This window comes from Lepisosteus platostomus, chromosome 10 (assembly GCF_059453375.1).
Source record: "Lepisosteus platostomus isolate fLepPlt1 chromosome 10, fLepPlt1.hap1, whole genome shotgun sequence".
Lineage (NCBI taxonomy): Eukaryota > Metazoa > Chordata > Actinopteri > Semionotiformes > Lepisosteidae > Lepisosteus > Lepisosteus platostomus.
Window position 1 is genome coordinate 7,002,644 of NC_142620.1, and position 21,835 is coordinate 7,024,478.

Sequence of the window (21,835 nt, forward strand, 5' to 3'; positions counted from 1 at the left end):
CAGACCGCCCTTCGCTGTGATTTTCAGTGACCCGACACGGATGTGATACTGTAAAACTCCATCCTCTGCGCTGAATGATCAGCCCCAAAGCCCTTGGGCAGCAGAGATCGTGTTAGGGGACCCTTCTGTATGTCATAGCAGCTAGCTTCAGGTCCTTCCTAATTTCCTTAAGGCCTCCTGTAACAACTCAAGCTACATTTATTAAAATGTTTGGGAGAGTCACCTTTAGAATCTGAGTCTGTCCTTCCAATGAACTGCATTTTGCCATCTTTTACCTGGGAGTGCTTGTAAGGTCATACAGTTTCCCCAGTGATACTGTAGCATTGTACTGCCACGATACAAAACAACTTTCCCACTGTTGTGTAATGCTGTGGTCATTTGGATTACTAGGTTCAAGCATTTCTTGCAAAACAATATAGCAAATTATGGTGAAGATACTGACCAAAACTGTTGGAATCTGCAGATATACAACTCGGCTTGTAGGGAGGTTCTTAAAAGTAGATTATACCCTTGAATTCTCTTAGCTGAAAACAGGCACTTTTAATTAAAAGTACATTTTACTATTTCACATTAATGAAGTTTAGAAGCAACCCTGGAAAGTGGGCAATGATGACAGAGAAGGTGAAACCGAGACAGACAGGAAACTCTCACTGGAATACAAAACCGCAATGGACAGAGACAATAACTGAGGCGCTGAAAACTCTCACCACCACCCCCTACAGCTCACAGTGCTGCAGTTATTAACCTGAGCAGGGTATTCTATAGTTCTATAGTTCCAAAATCAAACTTATCCTCACGGTGGTGCAATTTTCCAAGCACAGTCGACTATTTGCTGTAGCCAGAAAAATAAAACACAGGAGAACAAAAAAGGAAATTCCTCCTTATCTGATTTTATGGGCATATGTCTACCTTGTTCACGTGCGTTTATAGTGCAGTGATGGGCTTGTAAGGCCATCTCAAATGGTCAGACACTGACCTGATCAGCTCGCAGCACTACTAGAGTGAACATCAACGAACATCACGGAGATTTCACTGCTCCCAATTACTAAGCACTTCATGTCAAAACATCTATCCTTTTAAATGAGAAAACCAAGGTAACAGCCAAAAACACACAAAAATAAATCTAAAAATATTTTGTGCTTGTGAATGGGTTTCCAATTTTTTAAATGTAGGCATTACTAGCGCACGTCCTGCACCTTTATGGAATAACTACCATATCTACTTAAAGGCTATATTTTGATTCAGCCCAGTATTTGTAAAACGTACATTTCTTGCTACACAAATGCAAAATAAGAGAGGAGCTCCTTCAGGGTGGCTCTCGGACACATAGGCTAAATATTAAAAACTGTGCTTGAATGACTCAATGGAAAGTATAATTTATGAGGATAATACAAATTGTAAAAGGAAAAAAAAATACAGATTTATAAAGACTCAAATCTCATTAAGAGAAAACCTTAAGACAAAGAACAAAAGAAAAAGAATGAAACTCTACAAACATCCTCTGCTGTGCTGAAGCTTTAACGATCATTAATAATTCATGTTTTGTTGACAACCATGCAGTGCTGTCAAGGCTGGCCTGCACTGTACCAGCTAAAAATAGAGCACTTTCAAGTCTGCTGGCATGAAAACCTTGCATTTCTTTGAATAACACCTTTTCTCAGTAGAACAGACATGTACAGAGACAGAAACTAATTCTTTTTTAGTTTTTACACCTTTCCATGTAAGAATCAGAGGGTGTGCTTTTATTTAAAGGGTACTGTATGGCACTGTATTACTTAAGATTTTTAATTCATCAGGTGAAGCTAAATTTCTTCTCTGATCTGCCATTATGTGATAAACAGGCATTGTAGGTTTTTAAGTTACATGTTTTTCCAAATACATTATTTCACCCTTTTACTGAACTAGCATTACAGTATGCAACACAGATGAAAGTTTCATACTGTATTTTTTCCTGGGCTCTCAGATAAAGGTCTCAGTGATGGACCATATTTAATCTCATAATTTCTGTTTAAAGAAAATGAAATGGACAAATCTTAATAAAAGCAGATATGGTGTCTGTGACCAGCCTCATGACACTATACAGAATTTATTAAAAAACAGGTCAGTTTTAATTTTGAGTAAGAAAAATAGATTTGACCACCAAAGAACTATATTATGTTGTTTGCTTGCATTCTTACAGAAGCTGCATAATGAAAATGTGTTACAGAAAGTTTAGGGTTAGAATCGGAGCGTCCAGTTCTGGTCCTGGAGGGCTGGAGTGCTTTTGGGCTTCACTGCAACTCAGTTCTTAACGAAATAAGACCGGTGGGTACTGGCTTAACTGGACCACATGACAGCTTCTGCATGTTTAAATTGAAATTTGAACCCCCTCAAACCAAAGGGCACACCTTCAATGACGAAATAAACTTTTTTTTCTTTACCATTTTCACCTTTTCTCTGCGAGCAGACCAACTTTGTGTTCCACTGCGAACTATCCCTAAACCACAAATCACATTCAATCCAACTTCAGCTGGAAATGCACGGCTGAAATGCTACCTCAGATGATGAGACGTGGGGGCTGCCTGCAGAGAGAAGTGGAAGAAAGCCCTCTGGTGGTGGGAAACAGCGGCTGCTTTATAGTCTTCTAGAACGTTCAGGACATCTTTCTTCTTCCCAGAGCACTTTTTCACAGCACGCAAATCCCTGCAGAGGGCTAATGTCCCCATATTACGTTAGCCCTCCTGAAGACTGAAAAAAGCCCACTTTGTTCTCATTCGTCCCGCGGGGTTAAGCCTCTTGCGAAGCTGACAAGACGCACCGTGGCAGCATGGCTACTCGGTGTGAGACTACAAGGGCAGCGCAGGCAGCGGGAGTGTGGCTGGCCAGGGAAAGGTCAGCGCCCGTGTTCCAGGAGCCGGAGTCAGGGGACTCTCTGTGCGCAGCAGACCGGGCACAAGATCACTTTATTAGCCACATACAATTTCTTGCATTGGGAATCTGTCTTTTCGCATACCCCAGCTTGCTCTCCACAAGACACACAAGCACACAGATAGGGAGAGAAGCTCGGGGTCAGAACGCAGGGTCAGCCACTTATACAGCGCCCCTGGAGTAGTTGGGGTTAAGGGCCTTGCTCAGGGGCCCAACGGAGTAGGATTCCTCTGCCGGCCGTGGGATTTGAACCGGCAACCTCCCAGCCTCAGGCGCAGATCCTGAGACACAGAGCCACTGCTCCACTCAAGGACACTTTAACACTTTGTACGAGACTTCAGCCATACTCTACACAACAGCAACACAAGCAAGCCCACAGGCTTGTGAAAGAGGCAAAAAGAATATTAACAACCAAACTCCTGATGAGCACTTGGACCCAGGCAGCACCCTGGGGTGTGTGACTGTAGATAGACTTTGAGGGCAGTTGGCACTGAGAGCAGGACTGCAGCAGAGAGAGAGGGCTTGGGAGCGTGGGTCTCTTTATAGCGCCTTGCGGTGAAGACTAGGGATGACCTTTGAAGACCTAATACAGATAAAGACAACAGGAGGTCGACCTAGCCTTTTGGTGGTAAAAAGCTAATTGAGCTAAGGCTCTCATCAGACATGCAGAATCCCTTTAGAGACAGCCAAGACAGGTCTGAGAATCCTAAAGCACCGGACCATGTACATGTACATCTTCATTTACAGCAACAGAAAGTGCTGGAGAATAGTACTTCAAAAAGCGCCCAGTTTATTCTGAGAAAGGTTTAGCTCTTTAGTCTAAGGACCTTATCCAAACATTAAAACGGTAAGAAATTATTTTTTAACAGTTTATTTTAGTTTTAATAAGTTACCTTCTCCGCAAGTGCTCAGAGGCTCATAAGAAGCAATGGCTCACATGCCTCCATTGAGTCTAAATGCTAGTGATTAGAAGGCAGCAGCTATAGTTTCTGCATTTACCAATCAGCTTCTTATACCCTAGATAGCAAGTTTGGCACAGTATCCTACTGCTCTCCAAAACAATAAAAGGGGATTCATTTATTCATGAGATCATACAACACTAGCATTTACCCTGACAAATACACAACCATATTCATACGTTCATAACTAAACATGCTCATAAGCCACTCAAACAGGGAGAGACACACATATTGAGTTTTTGTGAATATGAAAATGAAAGAGCTGTACAAGCAAAATACAAAAAAACTAATATTAGTTTACAAATATTCTACATTCTACAAAAAAAAAAAGAATATTAGAAATCCACTGGTTAAAATTGAAATGAATTGCAGCAGAACATTTCAAAAGCCTTCAAAACAACAGGGATGTGGACTGAAGCGGAAGTGTTGTGTTGCTTTCCCAGGGATCGTAAGGAAGAAAGTAACAAATCGTGGATGAGGTCTGTGAATCAGCTGGAGCTGCGGGCTGGTGGAAGATCAGCTTGCAGAATAGAAGGACAGTCCCTGCAGAAGACTGCGTTTGGAGCTCCCAGCATTTTATAAATGTATGGAATTTTCAAACCATTCCAAATCTCATCTCCAAATTTATGTCCACACTACATTAAAGAAGGAAACACAATAACTGTCTTTTAAGATCACATTCAATTACTTGCCTGTAGCTCTGGGAAGGAAAGTAGATGACACCAATTTTGAGTACAAAAGCGATCTGACAGTATTAAATGTGTTTTGGAAGCAATAAAGGCTTTCAGCAGCACCTCTGTGTTGTTCCATAAATCATCCTTCTCCTGGCCCGCTGAATACTGACCTGACTGCAACTACAACACCTCACCACTAGATGGCAGCATAACCTGGTACTGTGGGAAACCCCAGAACAGAGAGCTTGGTGCATTGTCCTACTTACGCACCGTGTAATTTCATCCTGAATCATTAACGCCCAATAAAAATGACCTTTAACTTCAGACCTCATTCTGGTCCCGTGGTTGATTAAAACTCCCACCCAATAAATCATCTTGTTTTTTTATCACATTTAAACTTCTACTTTCACTCCCTTCTGATTTATTCGACTGCCTGGAATCCATCTGGTTTGTTTTCCACACTACGAGCAGCAGCACCGACTCCCTTACCTTTCAGAGGACATTGGAATCAAGGGTCGAACGCACTTAAGGTGACCAAACCGCCCTCACAGGGGGGAGTCAGAGCCAAGGTGACTGACGCGGGTCTTTGTACTTGAAGGTCCGAAGAGGACGTTAACCAGAACCAAAACGCAATAAGCTGAACAGTCCATGCCGGGATGTGAGCCCTCTCAGAAAAAGCAGGATGCAGCTGTAACTGTGAACGCTGTTGGTGGACCAGTAGGAGGCGCTCTTCTCTCTGAATCAGAGTTTCCAGAATAATTACCCAGGATGGTGAAAGCGGACACAGTGATGTAGGAGGAGCTGGACTGTGGTTGACTCATTAAATTAAAGGCCAGACTACTGGTCATTAGAGATCCCATGGCACTGTTTGACAGAATAGGGGTGATCACCCCAGTGTTAATTCTTCCTAATGATCCCACTTACTCCAGTGGCAAAGTGTTTCCTTTAAGTATTTCCTCCAAGTGATCTGCTGTGCAGTGGGGCTGTTGGTGGTGACAGACTAATACACATCGCCCAGGGTGAACCCCAAGTGGGGGCTACACTTCAGTGGTGGATGAAGTGGGTCTTTTTATGTTAAGGCACTTTAGAATCCTTTGAAATGAAAGGTGCTCTTTATTATCATCATCAAGGTGCACTGATGAGTGGAGTGTTTGGGAAGCATCCTTAGGGATAGTCTTAAAGTTGCACTTTGCAATGCTCACTGCCAGTGACTGAGAAAATCCCAAGGTCCCAAAGTCATCCCACAGTAACTCGAACACGAGCAGAGATTACATGTTTTCAAAATGCCACGGTAAAACTGCTACAGTGTGTACTGAAGAATTCATCCATCCATCCAATTCCACTGCTTTTTCCGAGGTTGTGGGGAAGCCGGAGTCTATTCGGATCCGGAGGCTGACGAATTCATACATTTGTTGTAAATTTAGAAGCAACTTTATTCTCACAGAGGTAAAGTGGGATTTCTAAGCAATGTTAATCCCACATATAAATCCTGCTTGAAAGTCTGATGCACTTAATGTAGCTAATCACTGTTTTATTGTGGAGTGATGAAAGGATTTTTTTCACATAAAATCAGATGGGTTATGTTATGAATTACCAAAGGAAAATACAAAACGCACAGTGATCCTGTGCTTATATATCTACCGTTATATTTGTTATAAAATAAGAATAATATAATCAGCAGATTATAAATTTAAAATATAAAGGGAAGCACTTCAGACTACAGAATATTAAAATTCAATAAAGATCAGACCTTGTTGTTTGAGCTGTTACCGCAGAAACACTAAAGCAAGTACTGTACATGGCACAAACACTTTATCATATCTTTATACAATAGAACACACTATGTCTGTAATATTGTATCCTGCACTCTTACCGAGCATGTGAAAGTAGGGATGAAAGGAACAGCCAGAACCTGCTGAAGACGCAGAAAAGTGTGCGCTGTCCCCAGAGACGATGCGATAGTCTTAAACCACAGCGTTCCTAGTGTTGTTTTCATTGTCGCTGTTAGGTGGTGACATACGAATGGCAGTAACTCAGCAGGTTTCATTCGTGTCAGATTCATTCTTGCGACGCAGGCACCCGGAGCTCTGTGGGTGTGATTCTCAGGACAGACTTGTGATGAGACGGGGAAAACAAACAGTCCTGTGGCTCTGTCTGGAACGACAACAGCACTGCAACCCTGACGATAAAGGCCCAGAGAGCCATTGTACTGCCTCAAACACAACAGGACGGGGACATCAGAAAACACTCACTTCAACGGAAATGGCTCTTCGGGAGCAACCAAAGAGTGCCTTTATATTCCAACACCTAAACTCTGCATGTGCTCGGCAGGGGGGAGGGTGCTGTCCAGCTTCTTCTATGAAAAATAGCTACCATTAAGTCTCCGTCCCACTGTTAATTTAAATCTTGCTTCACTGGACAATGGGATTTTTATAGAATAGCAAATAACCCAATTGACAGCAGACATCAGAATACAATCAGCCATGTCTTCTCTTCTGTGTTGTTATTTTTAACGTTTTGCAGGAAATACACTCTTTTAGGTATGGCTGGATGCCAGCAGGCAGTGCTGTATTCTGAAAACCGTGCAGACTGAAGCAATGGAATTTGGTGCAGAACACGAGAGCATTCCCCCGGGTCACATGACGTCCACCAGCAGATGCGGAAGGGCTGTCATGCACACTACTGGTGATCACACTTTTAACTTGTACTGCATCCTTTAGTATTTAACTACTGTTGTTAAAAAATGCCACTTTCAAGTTCGGGGCCTATTAACTGTCCATCCACATGAGTAACATAATTCTGTCATATTAACAATGAACAATGTTTCTCCTCTGAGATCAGTGCGGGTTCAAAACAGAACACAAATCCTCATCTAGACTAATCAAGACATAGTGGCTAAAACGCACTGTAATGTCTGCCTATGGCCTAAGGCATTAAGCCATACAGTACTACAAAAGAGACCAAATCCATAATCCCCTGGGTGTGAACCCAAGACATATTCATATTAAGAATCGGAAGCCATGCAGTACAGCTGAACAGAAGGAGAAGCAGAAGCCTTATTTCCATCATCTGAACAGAACACGTGCTAAATAAGCCCTGGTGATCAGGCCAATACGAGGACTCGTGAGTTATGCACTGCCCAACTGGGTAGAGAAGAATAAATCTGGAAACTCAAACATATGAACACACACACAGCAAACCTGCCCACCTGCTGACCTGCACAAGGACAAGGTCGCTGTGCCTGTACCTGGAGACACATGTACTGTACAGATCTGCTCTTCACCCCTTTCTCATTGACCTTGTTTATAATGACACTGGGTCCTTGGTAAAGAAATGTAGCAGTCCTGCGATTTCCCATGCAGATGCTTTCCTGGTTATTTCCTTGCAGTACTATTCCTTTTCTCATGGGCTGATGTCGCGGAGCCGCCATACAGACTAAGACTTTCATCTTTCTGAAGCACTTGACTGCCAGCACCTGCAAGGAGTAGCAGCTCTTGTTGGCTTCCTGGCTCTGGGCAGCAGGTGTGCTGAGAAGAGGGAAACTGAGCAGCAGTGAGCAAAGAAAAGGGAGCCTTTTATAGCCCCCTGCCACAGGACCTTCAGTCAGCACCATGGCAGGGGTTAGTGGTCTCTCTCAGGCTCAGCAGCTTCACAGAGCATGCTGAGATACACCTGCGTAGCAAACACCAGTGAGCCCAGAGCAGCTGCATGTACACAGCCAAAACACCAGGCTTTTAGTTCTCATAGAGGACGGGTAAAGAGCACAAGAGTTCAGACAAGATGAATTAAACATTTCCAAACCAACAGAATAAACGTCAGCGTTTGCTACAAAACCCTCAGAAAACAGCCAGAAAGGTTGTCACTCAACAGCCACGCAGAAAGGCACTGCTCTGAAGCTGCCTGTTGTCCTGTGTGAGTGCAGGCACAGGGACACTAGCCTTCGCTCTAGGCCTTTAGACCGTCTTCATTTTCTGACCTTCTTTATACAGCTGGGTGTCATTGCTCAAATCATGATGTTTTTAATGCTGCTTTTATAGAGTAACTGTGAAACCACCACCTGGCAAGTAAATCGAGGATGGCCACAGGATCATAGGAAAAATAACCAATACAGGCAGGGGAAAAAATATTTAACAAAAAATGCCCAGAACGCAACAAAACAAACCCCACACAGACAACACTGCCCCCACCATCAGTGCCGGGATTAAATACCCCAGCTCCCCTTGAGTGACAAGCAACCTCCATTTAAGCCAAGGGCGGGCCCAGCTCTGTACCCTGACACAAAATGGAGGCACAACAAACAAGGACAGACTGTGGCTTAACATGGATAAGACGCAACAGGACCACTGAACAATACGTGACAACCTCAGGAGAGATGATCATGAGGCAAAGGCCTGCACTACCTTCATCACAGTTACATAAAAGTTTTATAGAGAGGCTAAGTGTCTGAAGCAGAAAGACACCATCTGCTACACAGCAAATTTAAATTATTATCTGATTTTCACATGAATAGAAGTGACACACAGTAAGATATTTCACTTTCTAAAGTAGCCATAGTTCAGGTAAATTCCCAAATGTTTGTATTGTATTGTGGAGTCTGACAAGGAATTAACCCATAAGCTTGGAATATGCCTCCTGCAGTAAGCAGTGAGTAATTGAAGGTAACAGAAAACGCATTGCTCAGCTATGCTTAGGTGAGAAAAACATATTCCCTGACAAAACATGAAAATAAGAGTATACAGAAAATCTCCCAGGTCTCCGAGCTCTGTTAACACCAAGTGTTACGAAACTTGATTCTCCATTTATCTCAGAGAGGCCTGAGTGAGAAAAGTCTTATTTAAGTTTAGGCTATAAATAAAAAGTGCAACATCTAAGTGTCTCCAACCTTCTGTTTACTGCAAAGTCATCCTTGGGCATGCTGTTTCCAAAGTATCCTCAGCACAATCTGTCAGCACAGATAAAAACGGGTCTGCGTTAGAAGCTAAAATGCGTAAGAAAGCTGTAATTAGAGCAGGGAATTCAGGGCTTGGAGACTCATATTTGTAGTGCTGTGTCTCCCTCAAGGGCACATGCTGACAGAGCCTAGAGAAACCTGGAGTCTGTGCCCTGCAAGCCTTGTGCCAGGCTCCACATCTCAGCCTGCTCTCAGTCCACTTCTGAGTTTCCTCCAGTGCTTCTAAATGCTCTTCTGGATTCCCAGAATGCTTCTAGGAAATGGGTCACGATGGCTGGATCTATGGCCCTGTTGCTAGTGGTCCAAGCTGTTGAGAATTTAACACTGCAGGGGAGAATGGAGGCACAACTCCTCCAGCGTCAGTGTCTTGCAAGTCACACTCGAGGGACAACAAATAATCCAGCGCTCTCCAGACCTCTCCCACTGTGACTTTTTCCATAGGGAATTGGCGGCGTTCTCATATCGCCCCTGCCCTACTTCAGAATCCATGACCTAGAACTTGAGCACTGTTAATATTTTGTCACACGTCAAAAAAAAGTGTACGCTATTTTTTAGAACGTTTGCATTTCGAGTCAGATGTTTCACTGATGTTAGCACCAATCATACTGTATGTAGCAAAATATTTCTATGGATTTAATTGCTATTGCTGATGCTTAGAAAAAATGCAATTTACTAACTGTGCACAAGGAGCTCTATTCATTTCAAGGGAAGAGGCACAGCGTTATTAAGCTAAACAGGTACTAAAACGATGTAATTTATTGCAGATTTGAGAGTTTAATAACAGGCATGCACATTCTAGGTCTGAATGTCAAACACAAGGCAAGAGAAGCAGCAGGGTGAAGCTGTTGTTTTGTAACATCCACCTTTAAAAGTTCATTTATCATTTATTGGTTGAGGCACTCAGGAAGGAAAAATGTTTCCTAAATGGTTTGGAGAATATAACATTTTTTCTTTTTGGTATTTGACTTGTGTAATATAATATCCACGTAACACAATGAGCGTAAGTCTCTATGCAACCTATAAAGGAAACCGAAGAACCAGAATACAATGTTTTCTAGCTAACTGGTGGGAAAAAAAACCCAGAGACACCGCAGTTCCATTTGCGGTTAAATTGTCAGGTTATAAGAGAAACAAGCAATATAAAGAATTGCATTAGGGAGGGGGAGGGTGAAATGTTAACAAAAAGAAGCCAAAAAACGGACAGGTTTTTAAATGAAAATCAAACACATTAATAAATTTACAGACGAGAGATGTGAAGACGATACGGGCGGAAGAGGCGGCACAACGAAACAAACACTTCCATGGCAGCAAATGTCAAGGCCAGGCCAAGACAGGCCAAGATAGACCAAGACAGGCCAAGACGGGACAGGCAAGGACAAGACAAGACAAGACAGAACAAGACAGGACAGGCCAGGACAGGCAAGGACAAGACAGGACAAGACAGGACAGGCCTGGACAGGCCAGGACAGGCAAGGACAAGACAGGCCAAGACAAGACAGGCATGCCAGGCGATGGTGCCTGAGAGATGGCAGAAGAGGACAAGAGAGGAAGGAGAAAGCAGAAGGAAGAAAGGAAGACCTGCCAGGCCCGGCGGGTTTTACCTTTCTGTCTGTCGAGGCCATGCAGGAATGCGATGGCCCCTGTCCTGTCAGCGGCAACATCCCTCACGGATTCTCTCTGGTCCTCCCCTGCTCGGCTCTGGGACGTCTTCCTGGGCCCCTTCTCGTCGGGGACGGGGTGCTCTACCTGCCCCTCGGGGGCCAGGAGCCCGGCAGGGGGCTTTGACTTGATGCGGGCCGCGGCACTGTCCTCGGGGTGCGTTAAGCCCTTGTTCTTGTCGCCGGCCTGCTTGTCTCTCGGGGGGCCGGGCTGGGGGCCCGCGGAGGGGGCCAAGGTGTCCGTGTGGCGGGAGGGGGAATCGGCCAGCCGGCTCTCCGCGGGCCCGCGGGCCCTCAGGGTGGGGGAGTCCTGCTCTCTCTTGGGGCTTTCCTCGGAGGCGGAGGACGCGTCGCAGGACTCGATGATGAGCTCGCTGTCCAGCTCGGCCTCTCGCTCCTCACGCAGGATGCTGTACTGGATGGAGGGCGACGCGGGCGAAGGCGGGGGGCCGCCCATCAGCCCGAAACTCATGTACCCCGAGCCCGGGAGCTCCGCGGGGGCCGGCGGCTCCTCGGACACCAGCTCGATCTCCGAGTCGCCCGACTCCGCGCTGCTGGCCTCATGGTCCTGCGCAGACGGCAGTGGGGGCGAGGCAGGGGGCTTGGGGGACCCCGGCTCATCTGAGGGGGTGGCCCAGGGCGGGGGGGCGGTGGCGGTGGCGGCACCCTGGGGCTGGGACTCCAGTGCACTCACTGGCTTCCCCCCGCCGGCCTGGAATGACACTTCAGACAGGGACTCGGACTCCTCTGCAACAGACGGGAGAGAGGAAACAAACCACATGAGATCAGAGTTCTGTCAGCCATCATGATAATAATAATAATAATTGCTTACACTTATATAGCGCTTTTCTGGACACTCCACTCAAAGCGCTTTACAGGTAATGGGGTCTCCCCTCCACCACCACCAATGTGCAGCCCCACCTGGATGATGCGACGGCAGCCATAGTGCGCCAGAACGCTCACCACACATCAGCTATCAGTGGGGAGGAGAGCAGAGTAATGTAGCCAATTCATAGAGGGGGATTATTAGGAGGCCATGATTGGTAAGGGCCAATGGGAAATTCGGCCAGGACGCCGGGGTTACACCCCTACTCTTTTCGAGAAACGCCCTGGGATTTTTAATGACCACAGAGAGTCAAGACCTCGGTTTTACGTCTCATCCGAAGGACGGCACCTGTTTACAGTATAGTGTCCCCGTCACTATACTGGGGCATTAGGACCCACGTGGACCACAGGGTGAGCGCCCCCTGCTGGCCCCACTAACACCTCTTCCAGCAGCAACCTTAGCTTTTCCCAGGAGGTCTCCCACACCTGCTTAGCTTCAGTGGGTTGCCAGTTGTGAGTTGCAGGGTGATATGGCTGCTGGCCATCATTTATCATCATGATAAATGATGATCCCTGACATATGAGGATGTACCGCCCTCATCTCAGGCCACGCCCTCCCGGGATGCTCCGTTTTTGACACAGAGCACAGTTTAGTTCTCGGCAAAGCAAAGAGTCTGATCCGGCCGCGGTTCGTGATGTTCAATTAAGTTTCATCAAAATTCACCGAAACCCACCGGAGGCGGCTGAAGAGCTCAAAATCCGTTAAACCTGAAGCAGTCGTTGTGCTTTCCTGAAATGCGCCGCGAGACGAGTTTTATATGGGCTCCTGATTCTGGTTCAACCAGTTTGTGCCTGGAATGTCATTAGCCGAGCACTGCTTGGGATGGCGAGGGGACCGAGTTGTCTTAATCAGGATGCCCTAGGCGTGCCAGTCTGCACTGGGCCCTAGGAGCTGGCTGGGTGCCTGTGAGCTTGCAGTGCAATAAGATACTAATTGTCCTGTAAGACCTTATGAAACTCTCAACATATTGGACTGAGAGTTATCTGACAGCGGGTGTGCTGAAGGAAAGTGTTTGCAGTTCTCATTTCCCCCCTACTGGGTATTCTATGAAAATAACTGTCAATTCCAAGGCAAAAATACAAATGTTCAATTTTAGGACCTATTATTATTCATGGTTATAAAAATACGATATGATTTAATTGCACAGATGTCACACAGTCTGGTAATGGGCTCCAACATGCAGCTTCAGATGGACCTGACATAAGCCGAGAGAAACTCAGCACACATGAAGAAGGACGTTATTGGGCCTTTAAATGCCATTGTGGTGCAATGGGTCTGCTTTGGTTAGTTTAAGAACATGCCTGTGAAACCTGGAATGTTGCTTATGTCTCTCTATTGCATTAACAGCGCGAGCTGAAAATCACAGAATGGAGAAGTTTTTTTGATGCAAACGGGTCAGACTGAAGAAAAATCATATAACAGGAAGAAAAGCTTCCCACTGCAGCAAATACCTACAGAGCGAAAGTAACATTTTTATAGGGTAATAATATTCTCAAGATACCCTGACATTTTATTCTGCAGTTCAAACCAAACAGGAAAAAAACCAACTCATTTCACTGACAAAAGACAGATTTGACAAGGTTTCAGCAAATATTAAAAAGGAACTGACGAGGGTACGAGTACCCACAGTCTCACACTGGGGTACAGGTCAGAGCCGAGCTGGAACTGCGCAGCAGGAGCGAGGAGGGGGCTGTACCTGTGAGGGGGGGTGTCGAGGAGCCGGGGCTGTCGTCCTCGGGCTCGGAGAGGGTGACGGTGGGCACGCCCTCCAGGCCCAGGCTCAGAATGCTCTCCCTCTCCGACACGGTGACCTGGGGGGACAACGGTGGCGGGGGGGCGGCGGACTGGGTGAGGGTGATCTTCACCGGGCTGGCGGCCTGCGGTGTGCCCGGGGCCCAGGAGGACTGATAGTCGGACAGCTCCTCGTCAGAAGGATCCTCCACAAAGGGGCAGGGGTGCTTGTCCAGCGCGGGCCCCAGGGTCTCGGCGGTCACGGGTGGGCTTTTCTCGGAGTAATCCCCTAGGTTCGTCAGCATGTGGGGTGTGACGTCCCTTCCACTCGCACTCTTCTCCGTCCAGCTGTCCTGCAGCAACTCTGCATGCGGCTGCCCCTGCTGTGTCTCCGGGGCCTCAGAAGAGCGGATGTCCATATAGTTGTAGGCCCCCATCTTCTCCGAATCCATGAGGTTTTTGGCCACATCAATAGATTCTCCTGGGGTCATCTCGATCCCCGAGTCGGAGCTGAACAGGCCCTGCGACTCGAAGCTCGGTATCCGGTCCCTCGGCTCTCCCAGCTCCCCCGGCTTGTTGGACTGTTCCACCTCGGCCTTATCCCCCTGTCTCAGGTCCCCGGAGAAATAGGAGGTGTCCTGCTGGAAGGAGTAGCTCTGATTGGAGAGCAGAGTGGTGTAGAGATCCCCATCCTCCCCCACTGACTTCCTGAGCAGATCAATAGGATCACCTGGAAGGAAGTAGGAGACAGACACGGGCACAGGTCAGGAGAGCCTAGCAACCATATTACACAGCAGATCGGGCTGATATAACCTCACCCACTGAAATAAGAGGAAATACCGGATAGGCCAGAAAGTATGAGCCAAGAGTGACTTTCAGCAAGGCCACTGGGGAAATACCCCCACTTTTAAAAACAGTGCCATGGGATCTTTAATGAGCAAAGAGTCAGGACCTCTACTTTCATCCAAATTTTTCATCCAAAGGACAGTAACGGATACTGGGGCACTTGTTGGGAGAGTCTGGCCCAGAAGGAAGGGTGTGTCCAACTGGTCCGTCCACTGGACTTACAGGAGAATCCCTGTTTTACCCTGGAGGTTACAAGGCACAACGTAATATGATGAACGTCAAAGAGGAACTGAGGACTACAGGTAATGTGTACTGCGAAGAATAACGACCAGGTGCCGCACTATATCAAACACAAACATTCGTGAATGATGCTCTTCCAGCATCATGGGACCGGACCAACTGCGAATCCCCCCCCATACAGGCACGAGAAACATATGAAAGAAATGAAACAGCCTGTTGAAACCCCACTCTTCCTAGCTATCCGAGAGAGGAGCGCAGACCAGGTTAGACACGGGTTCGCTGTCTGATGGATGACGTAACGACACTGGGAGCTGGGGGACAGAAGGTCAACGACAAAGCCTCCCTGCTCTCTGCTCAGACACAAAGAACGCTTGTAACTCGGTTCATGAAACAAGCGCCGATTGTCTGAAAACAAACTCGTCACATCACACGGCTTTCAAGTTGTCATTCTTCCATCGCCGCGCCGGGAGCAGACCAAGGAAGCTGTATTTCTGTTCCTGTGATTTATTGGAAAAATAATGCTTCATTCTTCAGTCCGAACGCTAAACCATTCTAACACAAAATGAAAAGGCCATTGACAAATACATATACCTTCAAGATTTTACATTCAATTGCAGCCTATAAGACAGCATTGTAAAAATGTTATATAAAAAACAGATGTAAATATGTGGAGTGCCTAATGCAAAAAGGCATTGAATGAATTTCAATTAGCGGAAAGTATTTGGATACTTATTTTAAGTGGCCATTTCTCAGAGACATATTTAGAAAAAGACATAAAATATTCATCAGTATTTCTGCCTTGCACCGTGTAAAGCTGTACACAGTGTTCGCCACTGTGCTGACACTCAGCTGCAGCGTTAGCTCACGCCTCTGCAAACTGCTTTTTCCTTTGCTTGCCTGAAGCAAGCACTTTTACTTCAGGGATGAGCACTGAATGGGCTAAAAATAGATTTGATAGCTGTCAGGGGGTGAACTGGGGCCCGGCTTCGTTGCTCGCTACTGCCAGGCTCCGTGGATTTCCCGGTTTCCCGAGTGGACTGAAAATGAGATCCCTCTCGCCTTTCCCATCACCCACACGCCAGAGCCCCGGCACGCTCCTCCCAAGAGGACGAGTCCCGCCGCGCCCCCGAGACACCACGGGCCCGGTCAAGCTCAGGGTTCTTCCTGTCCCCTCGCCCATCCCCTGCCACCGCAGAAGGGCTGTAAGGCACGAGGGGCTGCCTCCCTTCCCCCCGCTGCTGATCTCCGAGCGGGACGTGGCCTGGCTGTTCCTGGAGCTGGCAGGGCTTATTCACGCGGGCCCCAGCCGTGGCACTCTCCAGACACTGCTGCTGTCTGCATCCTCCGCAGTGTTCGCGGACTGCTCGCCCGGCAGGGCCGAGGAAAGACTTCAAAACAATGATCCACGTATGTAGAGCCCAGCTCACACCCGTTTTTTACACTGTGCCATCCGGTGCTCTGGATCAATGGGCTAAAACTCACCAGTCACTGTTCCAACCCACTGTTTCTCAGATTGATGCCAAATGCTTGGCACACAGTCTGCATTTCAATTCACACAGCAAAACAGCACCTTAAGTAGAGGAGAAGGGGTGACAGCTACAGAGCCTTAACAAATGCAGTGCTTTGTTTTCCCAAATTACTGAAAGCTGCAAAATGTATGTAAGAAAATGTGAGACAATGAGTATAAGAATCCTGAAATGCAGGTTATAATTCTTATCAATTGCCGTTTCCTACAAAGACTTTAAATAGTACAGGGTATTCGAATGGAGATCACAATCCATGCATAAAATTTCTGTTGGGTTTCATTAATTTCGAATTATTTTTCCGAAGGAAATGAATCCACAGCTTGACATGAGTTTACAGAAGGCCCTTGATTCACGAGTGCTGATGCCATTAATATTCTATTCTCATATTGATTAAGTGTTAGCAGAGAAATACAAAACCCTGTTCCAGCCCTGCAATTCAGCCGGATTCTCAAACCTTGTATCTGCTGCTGAGCCACCAGCAAAGCTTCTGGGGCTTCAAAGGTACACTCTCTTCCTAATGCATTTTCTCACCATCACTGCAACACACAGTTGCCAGTCGTGAGACAGCATCCTTCATCTGGCGTTGAACCTAACCAGCCCGGCGCTGCGACACACTTCCTATTTATTTATTGCGCGCGGCCTGATGTGGGCGGCTGCGAACAGACCACTGTCTCTCCAGCAGATGGCTAGTGGCGTCCATGAAGCGCAAGGCACAGAAACAGCTCCGACGGGGAAAGACACAACCGTCACATCGCACCAGAGCGGTGGGCTCACAGCACAGCCGCGCGCAGCCTGAGAAGAGCACCGAGAACCGCAGGGTTTGACAACGGCACTGTAAAACACGCTCCCACGGTACACAGCACTCTATCCCATATAGTGTAAGCATTATTTAGGGTCTCTCTAATTCAAATGGGAGTCGGGGTGGCTCTGGCGGCAAGGGCCGTGCTGGGTCCTGGGTCCTGGGTCCAATCCCAGCTAGGGGCAGGTGATTTAGCTTGCTCCAATTCCTTCCAGACAGCTCCCAGGTCCACTCAGCCTGCTTCCCAAGTGAGTTAATCCTTCCGGGGGTAATAAGCCGGCCAGAGTGTGATGCTGACCACATCACCTCCACCTCCAGTGTCGGATGGTTGAGAAAAATGGTGGCCCTTACCTCCCATTCCCCCATGGGCCTTTATGGCCTGAAAAGGGGACTTACAGTAACCTACCTAATTAGAATGATGATCATTGATGCTTTACAGCCACGGCAATTTCAAAAATACTACCATAACAATGATATAGACAGTACATCAGGGTATAGTGTTCTTATAAATAAATCACCCTGCATGCTTTTACATCATAACAACACTTTATCTATGTATACACACTACATATGCAGTATACACATGTGTTTGAAATCCATACTATGATATTCTAAAGATATTTAAAAGTTTTTTTGAACACTCTAAACACTCAACCTGCCCACCTTTGTTTCATTACACATATCAGCCGGTTAACGTATAGCTCAGCTGATGAGCAGACTGGAAAGAACAAGAAGCACTCCCCCGATCCTGTGAGAGCTGTGAATAAATGGGTCCTGAATAACCCTGAAAGAGATGAAGGAACATGTGGTAGAGTACATGTGCCCTGACATGTGACAGGCAGCGAGGAGGCGAGGAACAGAGATGGAGAGGGAGATAGCCTGGTGCCGTGTTAGCAATTTAGGTCACTCCACAAGGGTATGCTGCTCAGCTGTGTTGTGTTGTACGCTGGCACACCGGAGACAGGGACAAGAAAAACCCAGCGAACCCTGGGATACTGCAGCCACTGGACCTATCAGTGCAGAATTTCTGTTGTAACCAGCAACTATTGTAAGAACTACTGGATGTGCTTTGTCTTGCTGCTTCTCTCCTTGCAGCACAAAGAACAGCTAAATGAGCTTGGTCTGCAGTCTATCTGATGTCCTATATACTGTATCTTAAGAAGTGGGTATCATGGGGATTCTATTTTTAGCCTGCCGTAGCAGGAATGACTGCAGAGATAATCCTTTTTCTTACTTAGAAAGAAGCATGCCTTAAAGAGCAGTCGGATTCAAACCACTTTTCTATAATCCCCCTAAAACAATTGCTGCTGCAGATGTTTTGATGACACTGATACCCACACAAACTTTAAGAAACACGTTCCATCTGCTTGTCTGTTTCTCTTTGGTTCAGGAGAAAAGACTCATGCAGATGTGGAACAGCCCCAATGCTGCAAATAGCTGACCTACTCATCAGTTCTCCTCTAGGGAGCTCGAGAGGTAACTTCCTAATGGAACAGAGACGATCACTCTAGCCTCTTCCGATCTCCTGCCTGCCTCTGTTTTATATTACATTATTCATGCATTATTACTGAGGGATCAAATAACCTGTGCTCAGGCACAGCACCGGCTACTCTCAGAACAGCTGGAGCACTGAAAGCGCTCAAAGCAAAATGGAAAAAAAAGCACGCGAGGGGAAAGGGCTGTGTGCATGTGTGCAGACTATCACCGTTGGACAATTCTGTGCTCTCTGGAGATGCAATCTTCAAGCCATGTCAGCAAATATCATGCCAGCACTGCCCTGCTCACAGAACTACAGTACATGCTCCTCTACACTGCATCTGTGACAGACAGAGGCCCAACATTAACTTTCTGCTGCCTGCTGTACCTGCCTGTCGTTCAGCTGGGACAATCAGAGGAGAGAATGAAAGTCAGGTCTCGCTGAAACTCTGCCAAGTCAGAGAGACAGATGAGCAAGGAGTGAGAAAGAGACAAAATTAAGGAATTAGGGCTGCAGTGCTCCTTGAAAACTACCCTTTGTTTCTGTTTATTGTGGTATTGTATGTATTGTATTGTTGTATTATTTCGTTACACTGTGCTGTGTTGACTGTGCTAAGCTGCTGTTGCACTGCAATTTCCCTCACGGGATCAATAAAGTATCTAACTACAGTGGTTTCAGTAAGTACAGTGTTTGTAGAGTATGCCGTGTTGTTCACTGGACTTCTTGGGCATCTTTACACAATGCAGCTAGGAGCCAAAAGTTTAACAAAGCAGGTTGTGAAAATATTATTTAGATTTCCCTGTAACATTTTGTATATTCTTACAAATAGACATGTAGCTTGGACAGAAATAATTCTGTGTGTACACAGAGGCAGGGTTACTACTGGTACTGCTGAGCAGCCACTGAGAGTAGGAGTGTACACAGGCCACAAAGCAGTGTCTTAAGCCCACGTTTAAATCTTGAAAATCAGGCAAAAAGAAGAAGACCTCGTGTTTACATTGTCATGAAAAATAAAATATTTCTCATTAAAATACAAATATAAATGATTTAAAACCTAGTAACATAAGCTAAAAAAATCGAAGTGCAACTCTACTGTGATAAGCCCCGTTCACACAAAAAAATGTCAGCACTGAGCCACTTCATGGATGCATGTAGAATTCTTACAAGAGTCTGAAATAGCAACTATGACCTTCTGTATCTCCCGAATTCTCGGAGCGGGAAATGTCTGTAATAAAAGAGCTTGTCCCCTTTTCCGGCCCACGTCTGTCCCATCTCTGGAAAGTTTCTCACATCCTCTGCTCTCAAACTCTTCCCCAGAACAAGGGGTCTCTACTGACTCGGCTGCACAGTGAAAGTCTCTGCTGGCTGCAGACATCAGTCTTAACATAACTCTGCTTTAGCACTGAAATACGCCCTCCGAGATAAAAAAAAACCCAGGAACAAAGTTTGCTTTCTGCCCAGTCAAAGCAAACGAGAACAGATCCTTATGTACGTAGGTGTACTGTTGTGACAAACAGAGGTGTGTAGTCAGGGTGCCAGCTATGATTATTTCGAGCGAGGAGGAGGAAAAACAGCAAGCAAACATATCAATGAGATGGTGACAGCTCAACACCCACACATGCTGCATTCATTAAGGAAAAATTAGAAATAAAAAAGTAAATCGAGTAATTGCAGTTGGTTTTCAATGTTTTGCGAACACGAAAACAAAAACTAATTACGTTTTGAAATGCAGTAGCTTTCAATGATTTGAATATACATTTCAATTAACAGAGAGTGTTTATTAACATCTTAGCACATGTCTACTGATTCGATTAACACATTGAATGCATGAGCATTTTGCTTCATTTCTTTGTTCAAATATTAGATGAGCAAGAACAACACAGGGGAGAATAGTGATATCAAAAAATATAAACAGTATATTGCCTTGATCACTGAATGTGTTTAAGCTGATGAAGGAACTCCTTGAGGGTTACAATTTAAAATATAATGATAAAATAATGCCCATCGGTAATATTATAAAGTATAATAGTATATACAAATAAAGTATAATAAACATCTAAATAAAAACATTCCCTAGCTTGCTGCTCAAAACGATCAGGCCTGTGTTGTTCTGCACCTGTAGCTGTGGATATTGCACTACACCTGGCACTGAGGCTGAAGGACCAAATGCCTGCTGGTGTCTCCCCTAATGTTGCCACTTGCAGCCTACCCGCTAGAATGTAAGAGCACAAGATCATCACAACTGAAAAGAGGCCATTCGTCCCATCTAGTCCACGGGGCAGTCGTTAATTGAACCAAGAATCTCACCCAGCCATGTCTTGAAAGAAACGAGGGTGTCTGTTTCGCCTACATGCCTGGGTGGCTTGTTCCTGACTGCCATAAGTCTTTGGCTAAAGAAGTGTCTCCCGGTCGTGGTATACAGTACAGCACAAAGCCCTCGACAATAAGGACTTGAATTTCATCGTCCTCAAGGCACTCTGCATTGCTCTCATGGAGTTGAAAGGAACTAAAGAACCCCAGGTGCCAGCACCCTTTTCTTCTCACTGAGACTTACATAAATGACACTCCTGCTGACGAAGGACCAGTGCTTCACTCTACGCAATTTTATTACTGCATAACTCTGCAGATTTCTGAAGGAAGTGGTACAGTAGTTTTTCTTTCCAGACTTAGGCTCAGCTAAATTAGTTGTGCGCCTGAACTCTGTGGGCAACCCTGACCTGTCTCCGCAGTGGTGCAGGCTAACATACCTGCTCATACCAGGTCCATATTTTGGCACCACAAGCACCACTTTGAGGGACAGACCAGTCTGAGGGACGAAACAATGTGTCCTCCCCACACACTATTCCCCAGAATTCATCCAGAACATCAGCGTTTCAGAAGTTAAAGTGAGTTTTTAGAAAGGGAGGCTCTAATTCATTTTTATTTTTTTAATGCCTGCTTAAACATAAGAAAGAATGATGCTAACTAACAACTCCTCCCATGACAGATAACGAACGTGACAGCAAATAGATAAAAAAAGACAATTGGATGACCCCCGTTCATGGTGGATCATTCATGTTACACAAGAACTCTGATTCTATCTCTACAGGAACCTCAGGTATGAAAAAGCAGGTGATTCTGCCCCATGACACAACAGTCTACACACTTACACACTTTCTTAACTACTCTGGATTGTTCCAGC

At 45.9% G+C, this 21,835-nt stretch overlaps 1 protein-coding gene across 1 annotated transcript in view; it reads right to left on the reverse strand.

The window, feature by feature from the left end:
• Positions 1-21,835, reverse strand: part of rtn1a (reticulon 1a) — a 61,141-nt gene that overhangs the window by 19,887 nt on the left and 19,419 nt on the right. Inside the window, exons 3-4 of the mRNA XM_088647810.1 lie at positions 13,732-14,496; positions 11,093-11,896 (exon numbers count right to left, since the gene is read on the reverse strand). Of these exons, the coding sequence (XP_088503936.1) occupies positions 11,093-11,896; positions 13,732-14,496 (1,569 nt within the window). The remainder of the gene's footprint in view (positions 1-11,092; positions 11,897-13,731; positions 14,497-21,835) is intronic.